Source organism: Lutjanus erythropterus, chromosome 15, assembly GCF_056507025.1.
Source record: "Lutjanus erythropterus isolate fLutEry1 chromosome 15, fLutEry1.hap2, whole genome shotgun sequence".
NCBI lineage: Eukaryota > Metazoa > Chordata > Actinopteri > Lutjaniformes > Lutjanidae > Lutjanus > Lutjanus erythropterus.
The window spans coordinates 22,014,574-22,035,679 of record NC_139331.1 but is presented as its reverse complement, the minus strand read 5'-3'; the positions used below and the strand labels follow the sequence as shown (position 1 = coordinate 22,035,679).

Sequence of the window (21,106 nt, the reverse complement as noted above, 5' to 3'; positions counted from 1 at the left end):
AGTCTTGAGTCCAAAAGTTAAGTGGATTGAATTATGAAATTAAATAAATAAATAAATAAATGTGTCAAAAGCAAAATCTTGATGTTGTGTACTTTAATCTTATTAGTAATACAAACTTGCCCTCTGCCAGTCTGACCAGAAAAAATCTTGTGGCATTCCTAATATCAATACCATTAGTCACCAGTAGCTTAGCATAAATCATTCTGTTCAACCAAGTGCATCTGATTGGTTGCGTCACTGCTGGAGACCACGCCCACCAGGCTTTCTTTTACTACATTTCCTGAAAGTTTACTCGCCGCCGCTACCTCACATTTTCTCGGGTTTTGCGGACGTCTTAGGACTAAAACAAGTTTATAAAATGAGTGAAATCAAGCCAAACGATCCAACCCAAGATAACGGTGAGGAGAAAGACTGGGCTGCGGCCAAAGCTTTTTTTGACAACCTCAAGTCAAACAGACCGAGACCTGTGAGTATTTTCCTGAGGAGTTTAAGAGCTTGTCCGTTAGCTGCTCGTACTTTCTTGCACGCACTTTGTGGCCGAGTATTATTTTACTGCTGTGTATTTAATGTTTTTTTACGACTTCTGCATCAACTCACAGCCCAAACCCCGTTATGCCGTCACCATCGCCGTCTCCTCCCGCACCCTCTTCAACATGGTGGCAGAGAGGAAAATTTATGAGGAGGAAGGAGTGGAGAAGTATGTGGCTCATCAGGTAGAGAATGAAAACGAGCCTCTGAAACCTGGAGCTGCTTTCCCCTTCGTCAAGGTACAGTGGGCCTGAGCCTCAGACAGGGGATTGTCAACCTATAGCAAGTCTGCAGAGTGTTAGCAGGGTGTGGCCCCTGAAATATTTGTATTAACCTACAGAAAGCACGTAGATGACTCAGTCAGAACCAGGGATACATGCTTTACAAAATGTTCCCTGTTTCAGACCCTACATCTACAGTCTAATGCTGAGATTTTAAGCCATATAGCACTTAGGGCCACACCTCAGCAAGTCATATAAAGCAGGTATTTGGTTTGAAGCAGTGGTCCTCCTCCAGAAAATATTATATCAAACACTTCTGATGATTTTTATGCACCAATTTGAGCCTTTTCTGCTTCAGTATATAGTGGTGATGTCTTCTTATCTATGTAAAGAACAACAAAATTCAGGTGACACTTCAAAGTAAAATGAAATATTATGCATGTGTTCCAGAGATGGCAAAAGAATGCACACATTCTTTAGTCAAGTGCTGATACTTTTGTACAGAAAACCTTGGTCAAAGTAGAAGTGCTGATTCAACTTCTGTACTCGGGTAAAAGTGAAAAAGTTCAGGCTTTGAAATGTATTCAGAGTGTGAAAATAAAATGTAGCCCTCTGAAGGACATTTCTACCTCACTGAGCTGTTTTTGTCTTGTTACGTCTTCTTCATTTTGTATTTTTCGTTGTTTGTTTTTTGTTACGTCGTTTTTGTATTGTTATGTCTTTTACGTCATTTTCGTCTGATTACATGTTTTAGTTTTGCTCTAGTTTTGTCTTGTTTCACCCTGTTACATCTTTTGTTTTTTTCTGTCTGTTTTTGTAGGTCATTTTTGTCATTACATCTTTTACATCATTTTTGTTTTGTAACATCCTCTACATTGTTTTCATCTTGTTGTGTCTTTTACGTTGTTTTCGTCTGGTTACGTCTGTCATGCATCCACTGATGGGTACACCAAAGAAGTCTCTTTTCTACGTTATTATCCATTAAGGTTGAAATCTGCCTTGTTCTTGGGAAGGCAGTGTGCAAAGATTCAAAATCAACATAATCAATAATTACCCTCAAATGTGTTAAAACTAAACAACGAGCCTGCTTTGAAAATGTAAGGAGTTGAAAATTCAGATAACTGTGTGAACATTTAGGGAATAAAAGGAAAAAGCTGTCATTTAAAATAAATATTTTAAGTACAGATACCTAAAAATTGATAAAACTAGACCTTCATCAGGTATAGGTATTTTTTGGTCTTCTCTCTCCAACGCACCTGTCTTTTTTAATAGATATGCGAAGTGTTTCCTTTGCTTCTAAAGTGCAGATACCTGAAAAATCTACTTAATTATCATAACAAAGTATTGTTTGTTTGGAGCGCCCTAGGACTGATACACTCCGCCCCGTCCGAAATCTCAACCTGTGACTACAGTTTATCACAGACGCAATTTCTCTCTTAACTGTCTGTCCATTCATTCTTTAAATGTCAGAAATCAGGAAGTTAATCATCCATCTTTCGATATGATGGAGGTTCCCTGTTGACTTATAAATTCCTCATTTAATGACAAAATAACCCAGACTTTCCTCTATCGTTGAATACATACTGTAACAAGACGAAATAAGAGAATTTCCCTTTAAAAACTACACACCTCTCCTGGAATGCAGATATACAAGTCACGAAACCAAACCAGTCTTCAGCAAGAAAATACAACATTTTCACATTGTATGAAGGAGGCGGAAATCTTCTGTACAACTAAATACTGGTTGATGTTCAGAGCTGGTGATGAACCACTCCTCGGTGTATCCAGCAACGTATTCATGGGTATTATCACTCTGGAGTGACTGCTGCACCCAGTTACTGTTAAATGATCTTGGCTGTTATGCAACTACTCGATGACGGTTTGGTTGTCTTTCTACAAACGTAAACTTGCCTGGATTAAGGATATGAAGAGATCAATGACTCACTGCTGCATGTTAAGTATTTTCATTGCACAATTGTTGTGGAAGGGTAGTGATGGTTGTACACTCCTACAAGTAAACTGACTGAGCTGTGGCTCACAAGTACTGCAGCTCTGAGATATATATCAAAGATTCTGTATACTCTGTGATACTGCTGTTTCCACATACCAAACACAAGCATGTACACTTTACAACTATTAAATAATGACTGGCAATTAAATTCTTTATCACAGGACTATGCAATTAGAGTAATCATTTAAAGCTTAAATTGTGTATTTAAAGTAACACGCAAGAGACATACTGTATGTTATTTGGAGTGACAGTTGCAACTTTCATCACAGTACAATTTCAAATAAAGTCTTTGGACAACAATGCAGTATTTCCGGATGTCACAGAGTCTGCAATGATATGATTTCTATTTGATTCAATTCAGGGGCCCTGCGGTCAGTATCAGATGATATCATATGTCTGTTTAAGACATTCATCAACATTCATGTCAACTCACAAAAAGCAACCAAATTCTGATTCAATAATTTGATGACTGAACTCTTGCAGATATTTGTGACACAGAGATGCCATGGGAATTTCAAAATAAAGGCAAACCTTAAAGATGATGATAAGGATTGGTATTTTCACTTTGCATGGATAATATTGAATCATTTAACATTGAATCTATATATCGATCAAAATGGATGTATCGTTACACCCCTTAATGTTACGTATACACTGATAACAACATGTCTGTGATACTCTGATGAAGACATTTGTGGTATATAAAGCACTTTTTGTGCATCAGTGGTGTTTTAATGCCTCTGTGTCCTCTTTTAAGACCCATGTGATGTTGTAATGTTTGTGTTGTAACCTCATTTTGAACGCTTTGATACAATATCCTGTCTTTCTCATGCAGGCACTGATGACTGTGAACGCTCGACTGAGGGAGCTCTACCCAGACAGCGAGGAGCTGTTTGACATCGTCTTAATGACTAACAACCATGCCCAAGTTGGAGTGCGGCTCATAAACAGCATTAATCACTATGGTACGCTGCATCATAAACCAAACATTGTTGATTGTCTTAGCATGGTGGCAGCGGCAGCAACAGGCATAATCAAGAACAGAGCTGAGTCTAGTAATTACACACTAGAAGTGATGAAGAGTTGTTATAGTGTAATCAGAGTGGGATTTTTTTCTTTATACTTTCAGATTTGACCATAGAGAGATTCTGTATGACCGGAGGGCAGAGTCCTATAGGCTACCTGAAGGCCTACATGACCAACCTGTATCTGTCCAAGGACTCAGAAAAAGTCACAGAGGCCATAGAGGAAGGTGAGTCGCATTATAATCCAGACTTCTATCTCACACAGCCTGTTTTTGTATTATAAACAGATCTGTACATCAGCAGCCTTGAGGTGTGTTTGTACTACACTGATATTTACACACTTTCATGTCGACTTTGTGTGTATGACTCATTCTCGACCCCCACGCTGTGCAGCAAGAAGGAGCTGGTTGAAGACTGCATGTGATTTGTGGCTCCCTGTCGTCCAAATGCACTCATAACAAACAGATATGAAACATTCAAATGCAGTGCGGGAATTAACTGATTAGTTTAATATTAGCAGAATATTAATTAGGAGTTTTGATAATTGGTTAAAGTCAGTTATCAAGCAAAAATGCTGAACAGGTTCTCACGATTTGCTGCTTTGATGTGTTTCTCTCGCTGCAAATTGAATATCTCTCGGGTTTTTGACTGTTGGTCAGACATGTGAAGACATCCCTTTGGGATCTGGGAAATCATTATTGTGATGGGTAGCACTTCATAATCCAGTCCACAATTTACAATGTAATTGTGTTGTATGATTTGAGTGTCAATAAGATACTTGATGGTTCCTACTGCTACTTAAATAGCAGGCACAGAGGAGGAAAGCAAGACTTTAGAGAAGAAGGGAGTAACAATTGGCCATTTTACAGGAAAGGAGAAGTAAATTAGAGCCTACTCTGTTTATAATTTGTTTTTGTAAATACTGGGTACCTTTGTGGTACAGTACTGGGGAACAAAACCGTTACCTTAGTGCAGTGTTTCTCAAACGTTTCACACCACGTACCACCTCAGAGAACATAAGGCTTCGAAGAACCACCATTATGACCAGTGTTGAGTCTCATAATGATGTTTGCACTGCAAGAAAGACCAATTACTGTTATATTCTAATAGTATTCTTATTTTAATTACATTTCAGTGATCTCATATTTAAAGTATTTTCATTTGAATTTTTTAGTATTTTGATGACGTGCTAAATTAATTAAATTAAGTACCACCAGTGATACTTGAACCACAGTTTGCAAACTTAGGCTTAAGAGATTCTGCAGAACGTCAGTGTTGTTAAAGGGATAGTTTGGACTATGTGAAGAAGGATTTTATGAGACACCTATCCATAATCAGTGTATTACCTACAGTAGATGGCAGTTGGCACACGCCCAGTTTGAGGAAGCTGCCGCAGTGGCGGTGTAGGAAGCTGAGCAATGTACTGCTGTGGACAGGGTCAGCATCAATAACCACCTACAGAAAGGCCCATCTTTAAAAAAAAAATCAATACTAGTTTAGGTGTATACTATATTTAGAGTATTTTCACCACTTTACCTTACTGTCAGGTTGCCTTTTCTGATGGGAAACCACTGTAATATAAGCCAAGTATAGTTCTCTCTAAAACCACCAGACTCCATAGGCTAAATCAGAAATTTTACCTTGCAGAATACTGGAGTTGGTTGTCTATTACTGTCTTGATCAGATAGTTTGTTTGTGTTGTTGTGTGAGTTTGTTGAATCCACACTAACCCTTTAAAACACAGAAGTCACACAATAACACAAACAAACAAACAAACAGATTGAGGCAGCTGTAGACCTGTGCTCTGCAAGGTAAAATAACACTTTCTGGCAATGAAATTTGACTGGTTTGGAGAGAGAGCAATATTTAGCCTAAATAATGGAGGTTTCCTGATGGAAAAGGCTGTCTGATGGGAAGGTAAAGTGGTGAAAATATTCCAAATATAGCGTACACTCAAATTGCTGCTGACCCTGTCCATTTATCCCAAACATGCAAGTACCTGTTTACCCTGTACGTAAATCAGTATTTGTAGGAAAGGAGAAATAAATTACACCAGTATTTTTGCAAAGTGCCCAACCGTTACTCTCTTGCTTTCCACACTCTTCATTTTATTTTAGTGGTAAGTCTTTACATTGCTTCCATAATCTTATGAAAATAACAGATATCCATGTCCAAGTCCAGACTTGTACCCATGGATGTGCTGCATGCTAAAAATGTCTCAGTCATGCCAGGTTTTCAAATCAGGCTCATCTAACCTGTATATGGACAGATATGAAATACAAATGAAAAACAGCCAGTTTTCTGATATATATACCGGCCCCTAAAGGCTCTAGATTTATTTATTTATATGAAAGTGGATGAACACAACAGGCAACAGATTTACAGTCCTAAAATCTTCCTTTAAACAAAAAGGAACATATAGGTAACAGCTGTTCACTCTATATTTTAATCTGTTCCTGGTATCAGAGAAGACATTTCTGTTGTGACTGCACAAACCTGATGTGCAGTGGCACTAAAGACATGATTAATAAAATAGGAATTTGAAGTTGCCTGCAGCTGTGAGGTGTCAAACTGTCCTGAAAACATCATGGAGGAACATCTCAAAGCATGTCTTTAATCAACCTTTCCCTCTTTTCTTTCAGGCATCGCTGCAGCCACGATGTTTATGCCGAAAACAGAATGTGAGCTGAGCGATACGCAGCTGAGAGTGGCGTTTGATGGCGATGCCGTGCTCTTCTCGGACGAGTCAGAGATCATCGTGAAGCAACATGGCCTGGACACCTTCTTTGAGCATGAGAAGCAGTTTGAGAACAAACCTCTGGCTCAGGTAACTGATGGCTGTTTCCATGTACTTAAACATCACTGGCACATCATGGAGAGAGACATTAACTATGTTTACATGCACCAAATATTCAGGTTTTTGCCCTTATTCTGAAAAAGACAGTATTCTTTCTAAGCTGTTAACAGGGCTAATGAAAATGAATATTCCCAGTTATATGCAGTTGTGCATGCAACAAACACGGCGCTCCTCTTTCTTCTCGTTCACCCACCTTCTAGAAAAGGTTGTGATCTTTGCACGTATTCTAAAACCTGTTGATATACAAGTTTTCCATGATATTTAAAAGTAGGTGTGTTTGCAATTCCAAGTAGAAATGTAGACTTTTCTTTTGTGCATGCATCTCTATCCCATCTTTGTAAACTGTTGGCCAGTTGGTTTGTTTACACACACAGAGCTGATTGTAAACAGACAAGAGACTGGGCGTCTCAAACTGTGGGTAAAAAACCTAACTAGGACACTCAAAGCAATGCTCCTAAAACCTGAATCATAGCTGCATATCCCACGTCTTAATCAGAAGATGCTGCATTTGGAATAATTGGGAATATCCTGACTGAACATGCTGTTAACATGACCTGTATCAAATTCATGATTTTTTCATATATGGATTAATAGTGGACATAGTCACTGTGTGTAGTATGTACATCCAGATATATTTTGATAACAATACAAGGGGTGAACCAGTCAAAATTGATCTTATAAGCCAGTTGTGTTATTCAATAATGATCTTTCCTCATCAAACTGTATAGATTGTTTTGGAGTGCTGAGAGTTTTATTGTAGACTGAGAGTTTTACTCATCATTCACCCTCTTAAACAAGTTCATCGGTCTTCATTTCAGTAAATCTCTGACAGAATTTGTTGAGGGTAATGTAGGTGGTGTGTTTTGACATGGAATTTTTTTTTTAAATATCTATGTTTCTACAGAATCGAGTTTGATACTTTATTTAAACTGTTCATCCTGAGTGCAACAGTATTACAGTAGAGTACCTTTTGAAGTCTTCTCTGTTAACAGGTATTAGTTTAGTTTAGGTTTTAGTTTAGGATTTTGCTTATTTGCACATGTATACAGTAACATATAACCAGATAGCAGACTGACTGGCTTATACGATGGATCTCTCTTCAACTTAAGAAAAAGAATACAAAGCTATTTTTAATAAAAAAAAAAAAAAATCAAGATTTATTGCTATTTGCACAGGTACAGGTAATACAGTAATTTGGGTAGGTTGGAATTATTGTTCATATCTGTCAGTCAACTTAGTAAAAAAAACCACATTGTATAAACATACATCTAAATATGTTGTGTGTTTATAAATTATATAAAAAAAGAAAAATACAAAAGAAAAAAACGACTATTAGAAAGATACAAGCTGAACAGAAGAGTTCACCAAATCTGTCAGCTAAAATATCAACACCTGTATGGAAAGGACAAGATTCTGGGGAATATCTGCAGGGTTAACTGTAGGAACCTGCTCTGCCAGCTCTGCATATTATTCAAGTCAACTGAGGCATCACTGTGTGTGTGTGTGTGTGTGTGTGTGTGTGTGTTTATATGGTTGATTTGCATGATCTATATCCACAGTGCAAACCAGTTGCATAATCATAGAGTAGTGTTTCAGTGTTAAAGATGCCCCACCCAGCATGTACCATCAGGTGGAAAGAAACCATAAAAAAAACTAAGAAATTGTAATAATAATAGTTTAAATTACATCAGAGTCTGTGTTTGAAAACTTTTCAAATTAACTTGATTCTTTGGCTCTTTCAGGGGCCCTTAAAGTGTTTCCTGGAGGCTCTTGGGAAACTCCAGAGAAAATTCTACGCCAAGAACGAGCGTATGAACTGTCCCATTCGGACCTTCCTGGTCACGGCCCGCAGCGCTGCCAGCTCAGGGGCTCGCGTCCTGAAGACTCTCCGCAGCTGGGGCCTGGAGATCGACGAGGCTCTTTTCCTAGCTGGGGCTCCTAAAGGGCCCCTGCTCCAGAAGATAAAACCCCACATCTTCTTTGATGACCAGATGTTCCACATCGAGGGGGCCAAGGAACTGGGAACCATTTCTGCACACGTCCCCTATGGGATCGGACAGAAGTACAACAGGGGGAAACTTATTGAGCAGCCTGCGAAAGAAAAATAACCTAAAAATGGTTAAAATGTTAAATATGCACTACAGTGATTTCCTCCAGGAGCGAGTATTTATTACAAAATAAACCCTGACAAGGTGGTGCAGGATCACCTCGAAGGGGTTCATTTTACAATGATGACCAACTCACTCTACATCATTCCACTTATTACACAGCTACTGAGGTTACAAAAAATCGATAATTTGACACAAAATATTAATTTAAAAATGATTTTATTGCTTCACCAGAGTCTATGATCAGAACTGCTTCCATAGCAGCTGTCTACTACTTACCTTTCTTAAGTCCCACCTCTTTTCGCTGTCTACTCCAATAACAGTTGAACAGGCTTGGCACCTGACAGAACCTCAGTCAACTTTCTCCTTTCCCGTTTCCTGTACTTAGATAATATGTTATATCATTAAAGTATTAGATGTAACTAGCGAGCTAAGGATTTATGTACAATAGCTAGCTAGTTAGCTAGCGATTTGCTAACTTAAGATGTGACCACATGTCTTATTTACAGGTCCCTCAGCGGCATCTTTTAATCATCAAGATTTGGTTTTCTTTTCAACGTAGACGAGCCCAGCACATGGCGTATTTAAGTACAGGAAATGGGAAACAAGAAATTGGGTTCTGGCAAAAAGGGGCAGGACTTAGGACGGGTCAAGTCGGAAATCACCAAACGTAGAATACCTTATTTGACCAGTCAGAACCGAGTATTTAACAAAGCTGTGTAGGAAAAACCTATTTAAAAAAAAAACTTTTAGAGAATTTAGGTAATTAATTTGTAATGTAGTCTACAAACCCTCCTTCATTTTGGGTGTTTTATAAAATATTTTCTACTGTTTTCTTCTTTGATAAGTAGGGGAATGTATTTTCAAAGCAATAGTTAGAATCGGTATCATACACTATTTCAATTATTGTTTTGGCAGGGGAACACAAGATTCATTGCCTGTCAGTGCCTTTTGGAGTTAATGCAATTTTATTAACGCTTTTATACAACAATTCCATGTTTATTCTATTTATCTTGGTTTTTGGTTATTGGTTCATGTTCAGTCGGACCGGGGCGCAAGAATGTATCTGCTGTAGTCGTAGTTTTATTTCTGCATTCGATCTTTCAAGTCACCAGCTGGGAAAAAATGCAAATTCCACCCAAAACCTTCCATCATTTTTGGTGTCTGGTGTTAATTTTGCACGTTTAATGGGAGATATTAATACATATTATCACTTTTAAAGGGACATCAAGATTAGAAACAGGGTAGAATGTCTGTGGCTTACAGGGAACACTGGTGCTGTTTTTCTGTGTTGGTGTGCACGAGTATATAAAACTTACATTCCTCAAACTTTTGTACTTTTTGTGTTCTGTAAGCTGTTAATGTTTTTACATCGAACCTGGTTATCAGGCAACACACTGTAACTACACTTCTCTGTTGTGTTTTTTTATATAGCACTGACTACATATATTGTATATGTTTGCAGATTGCAGTGTATGAATATTGAAATTGCAAAAAAATGTAAATGTGTGCATAACTAAACATTAAGGTGTTACACAGTTACACACATTTATGAATGTCCAAATCATATCTGGTAAAACTTGATGTGCCGGATCAAGTGATGTTTTACATCGATCAAACTCATGTTTGGTAACAGAATAAAATTATTTTTGCACCATTTCTCTTTTCTCTACTCTGATTTCTACCTTTTCTGCCTTTAGTCCAATGTACAAAAAAGTGACATCTTTGAAATCGTGTCTCTTGTCCAACTAACCATCCAAAGAGAATCACTTCACTTACTTTCATAAATGACAAAGAAAAGCAGCAAATTGTTGCATTTAAGAAGCTGGAACCAGCAAATATTTGACATTTTTTGCTTGAAAAATGCTTGAATTGATAAACAGATTATCAGAATAGTTGGCAATTTACTAATCAATTAATTAATTAATTAATTAATTATTAATACTTAGGTAACTGGCAACTATTTTGATAATCAGCTGTTAAAGAATTTTTTAATTTTTGGTAATTTGGCAGAAAATGCTGCTTTCAGCTTCTCAAATATGAAGAATAACAATTTCTGGAATGTTTAATCAATTAATCTAGAAAATGATCATCGGATTAATCAATAATTAAATAAATAAATAATATTTATATTGTGGATTTGATGTTTTTACTTCAGTAAATGATCAGAATACTTTCCCACCTCTGGTCTCTGTCCCTCTCAGCAGTAGATGGTGCTGTTCAGCTGAAATTGAGCACCTTGACGATTAAAACACCGCTTGTTTGCCCCACAGTCTTGTGTTTGCCAGGGAGTCACTTCCTTGATAAATTAAACCAGTTGAGGTGAAACTTCAAGCAGCCTATCTTTGGACAGATCTGTCCTGTCATTGAGCTCAGTGTCCCGCAGTGTCTGTCTGTCCAGCCTCACCTGATGGATGTCCACTCTCATCTTACATGTACGTGATGAAAGAAGACACAAGGGGGAGCTCCTGCTTAACTAGACTGGGATTTTACAGGCAGAAACCCCACTTTTCCTGTTTACATTTTCATTTGTATACAGCAGACAGAATAATGGGAAATGAGACAACATCATCTAGACTTAAAAGTGCAATCAAAATAAAGTACAAAGATTTTTTTTTATGTTATAACTGAGCTTTCATTTGGCCCATTTTTTCCAGGTACTAAAATATAACTGCAAAGCACAGCACGGACAACAAAATGCAAATCACTCTGTTATCAGTGAATTAACATTAGGCCTAATTGGAAGTTAATGAGCTATCCTCAGGTTACACATGCATTAAAATGATCTGAGGTTTATCCTTCTTGGTCTGAAATAACACCATATACAAGGTGTAGAGAGAAGCTGTTAGCATTGTTTTTAAAGGAAAAGTTCAAAGGTTTTCAGATATTTCTATAGTTTAACATGCAGTGGTGGAGGAAGTACTGAGATCCTTTAAAATTATTATTATTAATATTATTATTATTATTATTATTATTATTATTATTATTATTATTATTATTATTATTATTATTATTAAGTAAGGATACCACACTGTACTCCATTACAGTAAAAGTCAATGTGTGCCATGAATTTTTTTTTTAAATATTAATAAAATAAATGTGGAAATGAAGAGGAACAATAAACAAATGAATAAATAAATAAAATGCAGAAATATACACACACATCAAAATATATTATATATTATAAAATAATAATTATAAGCATATTTTTATTTTAATTATCAATCTTTATATACAGTAATAGTATTCATTTCTTTCTATCCTTTTATTTTTCTTTATTTCCCCACTATTTTTTAAATGCTTTTATAAACACATAAATCCTGCCAGGACTGAGGATTCTAAAACTTCAAAATAGGCTAAGAAAAAAAAAAGAAAGAAAAGAAAAGAAATTTATATGCAATAAATAAATATTTTAAAAAATATAGATAAATGTATACAGAAAAAATGAAAAAATAAATGTGAAAATGAATGACAGTAGTTCTAATTATTCTTTTCTATTTATTAGTATTTCTCTTCATATTTCCATATTTCTTTTCATATTCTGTTACGGATTTATTCTTTAACGTGGCACTCCTATGACTCCATAAAAGAGCTTTATAGCAGCTTTATTGAAGTTTGTCAAAAGTACAAAACTGTCATAAATGACATGGAGCAATTTTGAACACTTATTTTCCGGACAACAATCAAGCATCATAAGACAAGTACTGAGTTGTCTTTGCCCTTTTTTTCCTCCACGCATTCTTGTTTAGCGTCAAAATCTGGCGCCTACGGTTCCCACAATGCAACTCACCCGCCAGACACGCCGTCTTGGACACTTTGCAGGTGTGTTAGCGGCTAATGTAGCCTCAAGCTACCTGCGAGATGCGGAGTGGGCAACAAAAGTTTGGTAAGCAAATTTCTTTGGAACTCAACACGTCCATGTTTTAATTATTATTATTCTTATTATTTTTTTTAACTTGTAGTCTTAAGCCCCGGCCAACGCTGACTCAAATGATAACGTAATTTTTCAAGCCTGTTCCCAAATGATCGTATTCAACTTTGTCATTTTCAATAAGCTAGGTTAGCTAGCACTCTCCAACACCTGTAAACAGATTTGATGTGTTGATGTGTGCTATAAAAGTATTAATACCAATAGTAATGCTAAAAAGGGTTAGAAAGTAAGTAATGAAATATTGCGAGCAAAGATGGATGATAATATTACACAGCTCTGACCTAAACAAATCTGACATGACTATTGTAAGAAATAGACTCTTCACAAATATACTTTAGCTTTCATAGAGCATTTTGCTGAGTAACTCAAATTAAATGCTGTGACATAATGTATCAGATATTATTATTGCTGATATAATATATCTGCTATAATTTCATTTTCAGAATAAGAAATAAATTATATAAATTTTCCAATGATATTTATCATGCATCCCTAGAATATGCAAAACACAATGATTCCTAAAATAATCAGTAATGCCAACAAATGGTGGGTGGTGCATATCTGACAAAATAATGACCGATAATGATAGATTGATAATTTATCTGACTTGATGTTTATCATGCATCCATAATTCTACTTGTAGTGATATCAAATTAAAATAAATTAAATAAAATTATTCGGACATGTAGAGTGGAAGTATAAATTTCTAAAATTGAAATTCCTAATTAAATTAAATTATCTTCAACAGTATTGTTTACACTGATGTATATATTGTTGTATATGTTGTATGTCTTATATTTTTACATGTGTTTTGATTTCTAATCTTGAATGGGAGCAGCTATTATGCAACCAGTATACCCCCGGGGATCAGTTAAGTATTTCTGATTATGGTAATGTTAAATACCTCAGATTTATTAAATACAGTGCTCGAGTATATTCACATCCCCACAGCATATTGAACAGGAAGGGAGAGATTTTTAGTGATAGTCTTGTTTTTTTTTAGTCTGTTTGACTTGGTGCAATGTTTGCATGTAGCAACAGGCATCTTTACCAATTTGGTCACTATGGAGATAGCAGTGAGTATTGTTTCCTGCCTAGGGACGATGAGGAGGAGAAGCATGTGAGGCTCAAAACTCAAAGCTTGGGGGTCAGCGTTTATTTTAATTTCACAGTATATTTTGCTACAGTTGAGTTATTCATCTTGTCAGTGGAGCATCTTTGCGGTGAGCCACGGTTTTGTCAGGCAGCAGAGTGTGTGTGCATCCCTGAGAGCTGGGACCAACCGGCTGTTGCCATGGATACTCTGTGCTGACACCACAAGAACTGTGTAGGCTTGTTGAAGATATAATTAATAACAAAGGATTAGAGGCAAAGGTAGCATGGGGCTCAGTATGAGAAACCTCATCACACAGTTACTATAATTGGCAACCTTTCCGTGTGTGTGTGTGTGTGTGTGTGTGTGTGTGTGTGTGTGTGTGTGTGTGTGTGTGTGCATGTGTACGAACGCCACTAGAAAAGTTACTGAAAAATAACCGTGGAAACAGTACTCTCATACACAGCTGCTGCATTTATCTTCTTGACAAGCAATTTGCTCTAAATATGTTTTCTTGGTTGGTCGCCAGAAACTTGTAGGTAGATGTTTTCCAAAAGTAATTTATTTGGACCAACATTACTTCAGTGGGTGCCTTGATGCCTACATACTGGTTATCTTGGGAACATTTATTAAACATAATGATATAATTGATATCTCATTAATAAACTCTAGCTTTACACATGGATGTACAGAAACTTGGTCTGTTTCTTTTTTTTTAACGTGGAATACTGTACAGGATCTATATATCTGTCAGTCCACCACTTTTATGCAGACTGAAATACTATATCTCAATAACTGGACGGACACATATTGTACAGACACTCGTGGTCCTCAGAGGATTATGACTCTGATAATCCTCTGACTTTTCCTCTAGCACCACCATTAAGTTCGCAATTTTGTTTTTGAGAAATGTTTTAACAGCTGAATCTCATGGTGTCCTGAGGGTGATATCATGACTTTGAGTGAAATATGTTGGTAATTTTATGATGAATTTCCACAAAATGTTTTGCAGACATACATTTCCCCTCAGGCTGAATTTTAACAACTGCGGTGATCCCTTAATTTTCCATCTGGCCAAAGCTGTAATTTTTGTACTTTATGAGTTTATGAAATACAACCAAAACAAATGACATGCCCATCAGCCTCGGCTGTACTTGTGTTTAGATAGCATGGTAACCTGAATTTAGATGATGAACATACCTAACATCAACATGTAAGCAATGTAAGCTAAATGCTGTTGTTAGCATTTGTTAGTATTAATGTTGAGGGAGGGGACATGCTTTGGTGGAACAGTCGCACATGGGGATGTGAGCCCGGCCATTAAGATGGCTAAAATCCGTTCAAAAGAAAAGGTAATGGTTGCTGGCTTGTTTATGTTTGTGCTGTTTATGACCAGGTGCTAACTTGCCGTTTTCAGTTTGGCCAAGCGCGTTATCTGAATTGCAGAGCCAAATCGCAATTATTTGATAAATAAAAAATGTGAGAAGAAACAGCATTATAATGATGTACTGTAGTGCTGCAGAGATGTCCTGACCTATAAATCATGTTCTCCGGATGTAACAAAGTAACATCATCAGGATTTAGTTTTTTTGTCAGTAAAAATGAAAATTCTGATGCAAAAATGACCATTCCCTCTAATTGTATTGCACGTCAAAATTAGCACAATATGACTTTACTACCATGTCGTGCAGCCCTAGTGTTACTCTGCCTGTTTGTTATATTGTTTGCTGTTTTTTGACTACACTTCTTGATTCTTCTGTACCATGATGTCTTCTTCAGTTGAGTTTGTGTTGAGGAAGTTGGAGTCTCTGCAGGTGGCACTCAATTCTTCATCTGTTCAACCATGAAGTCTGTCAGCACTCGAGATAACAACTCAGTTAATTTGCTGCACGACGCTACAGTCACCATTTGCTGTGTTACTGAGTTGGTCGAGCACACACACACAGAGTGATATGACAGGTTCTGTTGACACAAAACTGTGGTATGATAATGACATGTATTGAGGTCAGCTGGTCCCCCTCCCCAGTGGCACATACTTATAGACGCATTAGCCACGGTGAAGTGCATCCACTCTGAACTCTCAAGAATCACAGCTATAGATTAAGATGCCGTAAATCTACTGTATTCATATAAGGGGAGTATGTTTTCTTTGATCCAGTTGTGATCCAGCACAGAGCTGTCGGTGGATGCTTTGTAAAGACTAAACTGGTTTTGTCTGTGCTAACACGCTTCTTGTTTGAAGCAGATGCTCATCACCCTTGTGGTATGCATTATGTGCTTCTGTAATTGCTGTCTGACTGATGTTATTGCAGTCCTTACTGTGTGTTCTGCGGGGATCCCAGGAAACCTATCTCTACACCTCCACAATGAGCTGGCCCTTATTCAATTTAGCCCATTCTCATTTGATTGCACAGTGTGGTTCTGTGAAAGCGACCCCACAGGTCCGGAGGCATTGACAAGTGTCTCTGCATGAGATGGATTACAGATGCCACATCTGATGACATGCTGTTTCCTCATCCTGGCTTTTCACAAGTGCACCTGTTCCTGTTAGCAATTATTGACAGACTCAGCTAGGATACCTAACACAGTTAGTGAGCTCAACACTCGAACATTCAATATGCAGACCTAAAGGTGGGGACAGGTTAAGTGATTCTCTGAAAATTTTTCTAACAATGTGAAATCAATCACTGCCTTGCCTGTTGCTTTGAAAGACGAGCAGGAGAGGGAGGCAGTGATCTTGCTGATAGCGTGTTGCTTTAAGTTTTAGGTCAGGCTCTCATACAAGCTATTAATTCACTGACACATTTTATCAGTTTGTAGGGTAAAAAAAACATTAAATGGTGCAGTGTGGAAATAGAAAATTACTTTTCCTTCCAGCGTTTTTAGATTTATCTGCCCTGTGTGGAAGGCATTGGCCTGCTCTTTGTCTCTGCCATCTCTAATATATGTTCCATTCAGTTTTTTTGCTGTAATTCAAGTTAAACTGGCTTTTGTCATTTTGAGAAGCACCAAACTGACCTCCTGTCTAGCCAGGGTTTGGCACGAGGCTCTGTGGACACATGGCAGAGCAGCACTCTGATCTGACGAGAAGGGCAGGCCGAGCAGACAGTGTTGACAGATTGGGCGGTTATCCGACCAGTTGGGCTGTTTTGGATCGCTTTGGGTGAGTTTGGGCGGGTGGACAGAATTTGGGCTGGTTTACCATGTGTTGGCCTGGTTATTAAATACATTTAAATGGCAGTATATTAAAAATATATTCATAAATTGTACTCCTTTTGTTATACAAACCAAAGGTGGATATTTCATGCCATGGTTAGTGGTGACAGTGAGTGTGTGTGCATATGGTGAGTGAACAAAATGAACTGGGTTACTTCTTCTCATCACTACAAATACTGCTATTCTCCACCACTCTACCTTGTTTCCCCTCCTGTACGGTCTACCTGTTCTTCTGTTCCCTGTTACAAAGTCTTAGAACGACAGAGACACTGTCTTCATACCTATATTAAAAACAGTCAGTGTCCTGCCTGAGACACATGGCACGAGGAGAGAGGGAGACATGCTGTGCTGCTGTCAGAGGAGTGCTGATTATCTCACCTCATATACTACGAAGCCACAAGGCCACGCCCCCTACAGTGGTTGTCATGTGCACTCCTTAACCCCCCCCCCTTAGTCCTTTGTCACTTAGTAGCATTTCTCAAAATTATGCAGTTAGGCAACTTTTCCAGAAATGGAAAAAGGTTTTGTAGCTGCATTGCAGCCTTCTGTCTGCTTTCTAGCACACCTGAATTGTTGTTTTAATATGATGTCACATTGAAAAATTGGGATGAATAATAATACTGTTGGTGAATTCATCTTGAGTGTTTATTAAAGGTAATATTTGGGCGTTTTCTTATCCGTTTGGGTGGATTTTGAGCAATTACGTGGTTGGAAAACATCAAACCAACCTAGCAACACTCCGAGCAGAGACAAAGCATACTGCTGTAGCTGAATGGCACAAGCCTATGCTTCCTCATGGTTAGAGATGATCAGCTGTGGCATTTAGTCTGCTTTTCAGTCTTGGTAAAGGGAGACAGAATTGGGCCCCTGCAGAGGCTCAGCCCAGCCGGGCAACAACACAACTAGCCAGCGAGGGAAAGCAGAGTGCAACCACTGAGCAAGCAAGCATCACCAATTATCTCCACCTCTGCGCTTGTAGCAGGAATCCATTTCAGCACCATTACCTCTGGGCAGCCATGGGCTGACAGTCTCTCCCGTCAGGGCGATAGTTCTAAATTGGCTCCCACCCCTCTCCTCCTCCTGAGATTGAAAAGAGATTATTAAAGACATTCATCATAGAGGAGGCCTGAGCCTGTCTGGAAAATGGTGAGAAATGGTGGCGCAATTGAGAAGGCCTGAAGAAAGAGGAAAAAGGGACGGAGCGGAGAGAAGATGATATAGAGACATGTCTGTGCGCTTGAAGGCTTGGTGCTCCTCTCTGGTACCAGACAGGGTGGTCCCTTGGGTGTCCTATGAGCTGGCTCGGCTGTAGCAGCAGGCAGGTTGTGGGGCCCAAGTCTGGAGGAACGCATGCGCACAGCGGGCCACCCAGTCATGGCTAAAACCCTACATATCGGATGCGGTGCTAATGATACCCCTGGAGACCCAAACAGTCTGGCTCCAGCATGACAGGATGCACCGTACAGTATATTATCCCTGTCTGATCCAAGCCAGAGACTTGGGGGAAGACTGTATAGGTAGGACAAGTTGAAGGTCTCCTCTACTCAGACATCAAATTAGATCATAATGGCTTGGAATATTAAAGACTTATGGTTGAGAAATCTTTGCAGCCATGAATACAAGTGGGTTTAATGTGGTGGGAAGTACATTATTATACACAGCACAGTGGAGAAGACCAGAGTTGATATGCTGGATGCTGCTTCTGTTGCATGTTCTAGAAGACTAACGAGCCCTCATTTTCAGTTCAGATGAATTTTAAATTGTGCTTTAGATTAAGGTCTTACATTACAGAGAATCCACCGGGCCTGGCTTCATTTAATTTCTGTCAAACTGCTGCCACTCGCTTGCCAATCCTGATCTCTTGCACTCCTCCCATGCACAGACTAACAGAGGTGTTATCGATGCAGTTATGTAACCACCTGAATATTGATGAACATTAGAGCAACAGTATACCCATATGAATACAAGCTTCAGTATGTGAGAGCTGTCTTCATGATACAGATTGCATGCATATCAGGGGATGATTAAATTAGGATATAAATAGATACAGGAGCGTTGCAAAATGTAAAACTGTGTAAATAACAGCAGCCGTGGCCAGTTAGGTTAAGTTAGAATACATTTTCCCTGATACAAAGTGTGTATGACTGTGTGTGTATGTGTGTATGTACTCTACTGCAGTGGTAGAAGAAGTACTCAGATCATTTGGTAAAAATAGTAATAGTAGTAAGAGTAAGTGAGGATGGGTGAAGATCTCCAGTTCAGAAAACACTCCAGGAGCTTCAGCAGAAAACAGCATTACAGCCAAATCTAGTACAATTGAAGTGAATGGTGACCAGTTTTAAAATGTAAGAAAAGACCTATAATTCTGAATGTAGAACTTCTATTTGTAACAGAGTAATACTTACTCTTACTACTATAACTATTTTTACCAAATGATCTGGGTACTTCTTCTACCCCTGTCGCAGTTGGTAAAGGTGGAGCTAATTTTAATGACTTCATATACTGTTAGGTAACTTCATCTATAATATGTAATATTTTGTATTATTAATCTGCACAGTGGACTAAGGCTGTCAGATAAATGTAGTGGGGTACAAAGTAAATCTTTCCCTCTGAAATGTTGTAGAGTAGAAGTATAAAGTTGCATAAAAAGGAAATACTCAACCTAAGTACCAGTACAGTGCAGTACTACGTGTGAGGCCAATCCTAAAACAGCATACAAAAACAGAAAGGAGAGAAAAATATCGCCATATTACTGTATTAAAGCCAACAAGATGAACAATGCTTTTTGATATAATTTCCTCCATATTCAATGTACTTGCATTCTAATTTGATTTAAAGGAATATTTCCAAATTTTGGGAGATATGCTTATTCACTTTCTCATGAAGAATTAGGTTGAGAAAATCAATTCCATACATGGAGCTGTGGCCAGGAGATAATTACCTTCAGGGTCTTGTTTAGTAATGGATTACAGTGATTTTATCAATATAATTCCAAAAAAGAAAATGCAAAAAAAATGGCTGTTTGAAATAGAAAGAGACTTCAAGTGAGGAATTATCAATAAGAACATGTATACACATTAATTAATACAACTTAAACAACTTGAACATTGTTTTAGAACACACAAATGCACTATAATGCAGTTGTTGATCATCTCAGTCTGCTGCTCTTTAATCCAAACCCCATGCTTAATTTTCCAATGACTAAGAGTGTATTTCTGTTGTAGGTGATGTGCGTTTCAATTTTTAAAAATATTGAACTATTCCTTTGAGGAAATGTATCATATTATTGAGATTAAAACAGTGTAATTGTATCCTGTGAGACATTTTTAAGCTACAGCTGTATACTGTATGTGGATTTAATTAAAAACTGCATCCTTTTCTTAGCTATTATTCCCCAAGAGAAAGTCTCAGTCTTGTCTTAGAGACCTCTCTTTTGTTAATGAGAGATATTGATGAGATTACCGTAATCCATTACTCAACAAGCCCGTCCATTAGTCTGTGTGTCTGTGTGTCAGCTACCATGTGCTCTGTTGGATCAATGCTCTCCTACAACCACTGACCTGGAAAAAGCTGAAAAAGCTTTGCCTGCTCTGCTATCAATAGACAGTCTAATTAAGCACAGCACCCTCGGAGTAAGCTCTGCTTAACTAGCCAAGACACTTGCTCGGATTGTGCTAGAATTTCCTCTCATTAAACCCAAACCTGAAGCCGAACTGCAGATTAACAGCGGAGGAGCTGTGAGTTTCACTCTCTTTGACTTTGGTCTCAGAATGTCTCGGGCCTAAAAAGATATTGTGGTGTTTGTGGGCAAATATTACAAATATCTGTTGTAGTTTTGTTAGACGGGCCTCACAGAGGACGTCTCCATAATTCTCTGCATTAAATTTTAAGTCATAGATGTCCTTGCCTGACATAGCAGGGGGTTACGCTGGCACTAAAGGAGGCCATCTGTTCAGCCTAGAGTGAAATGTATTGGATCTCTTCTAGGTCAGGCTTGCACAATAATGACACAGGATTGGGGTAGAACTCTTTAAAATTGGGTTTCTCCACAGATCATCTGCCATTTGCAACAGTTAGTGAAAGAGCACCTCCATGCAGACAGGAGAACTTGTACCG

At 38.0% G+C, this 21,106-nt stretch overlaps 1 protein-coding gene across 1 annotated transcript; it reads left to right on the top strand.

Moving 5' to 3' along the window:
• The first annotated feature begins 244 nt into the window (after positions 1-244).
• LOC146314391 (cytosolic 5'-nucleotidase 1A-like) lies at positions 245-10,409 on the top strand. The gene is made up of 6 exons (XM_084737832.1): positions 245-466; positions 600-767; positions 3,596-3,725; positions 3,890-4,012; positions 6,428-6,612; positions 8,385-10,409. The coding sequence occupies exons 1-6, from the start codon at positions 359-361 to the stop codon at positions 8,748-8,750; spliced, it is 1,080 nt and encodes a 359-aa protein (XP_084593958.1). The 5' UTR covers positions 245-358; the 3' UTR covers positions 8,751-10,409.
• Positions 10,410-21,106: the final 10,697 nt, after the last annotated feature.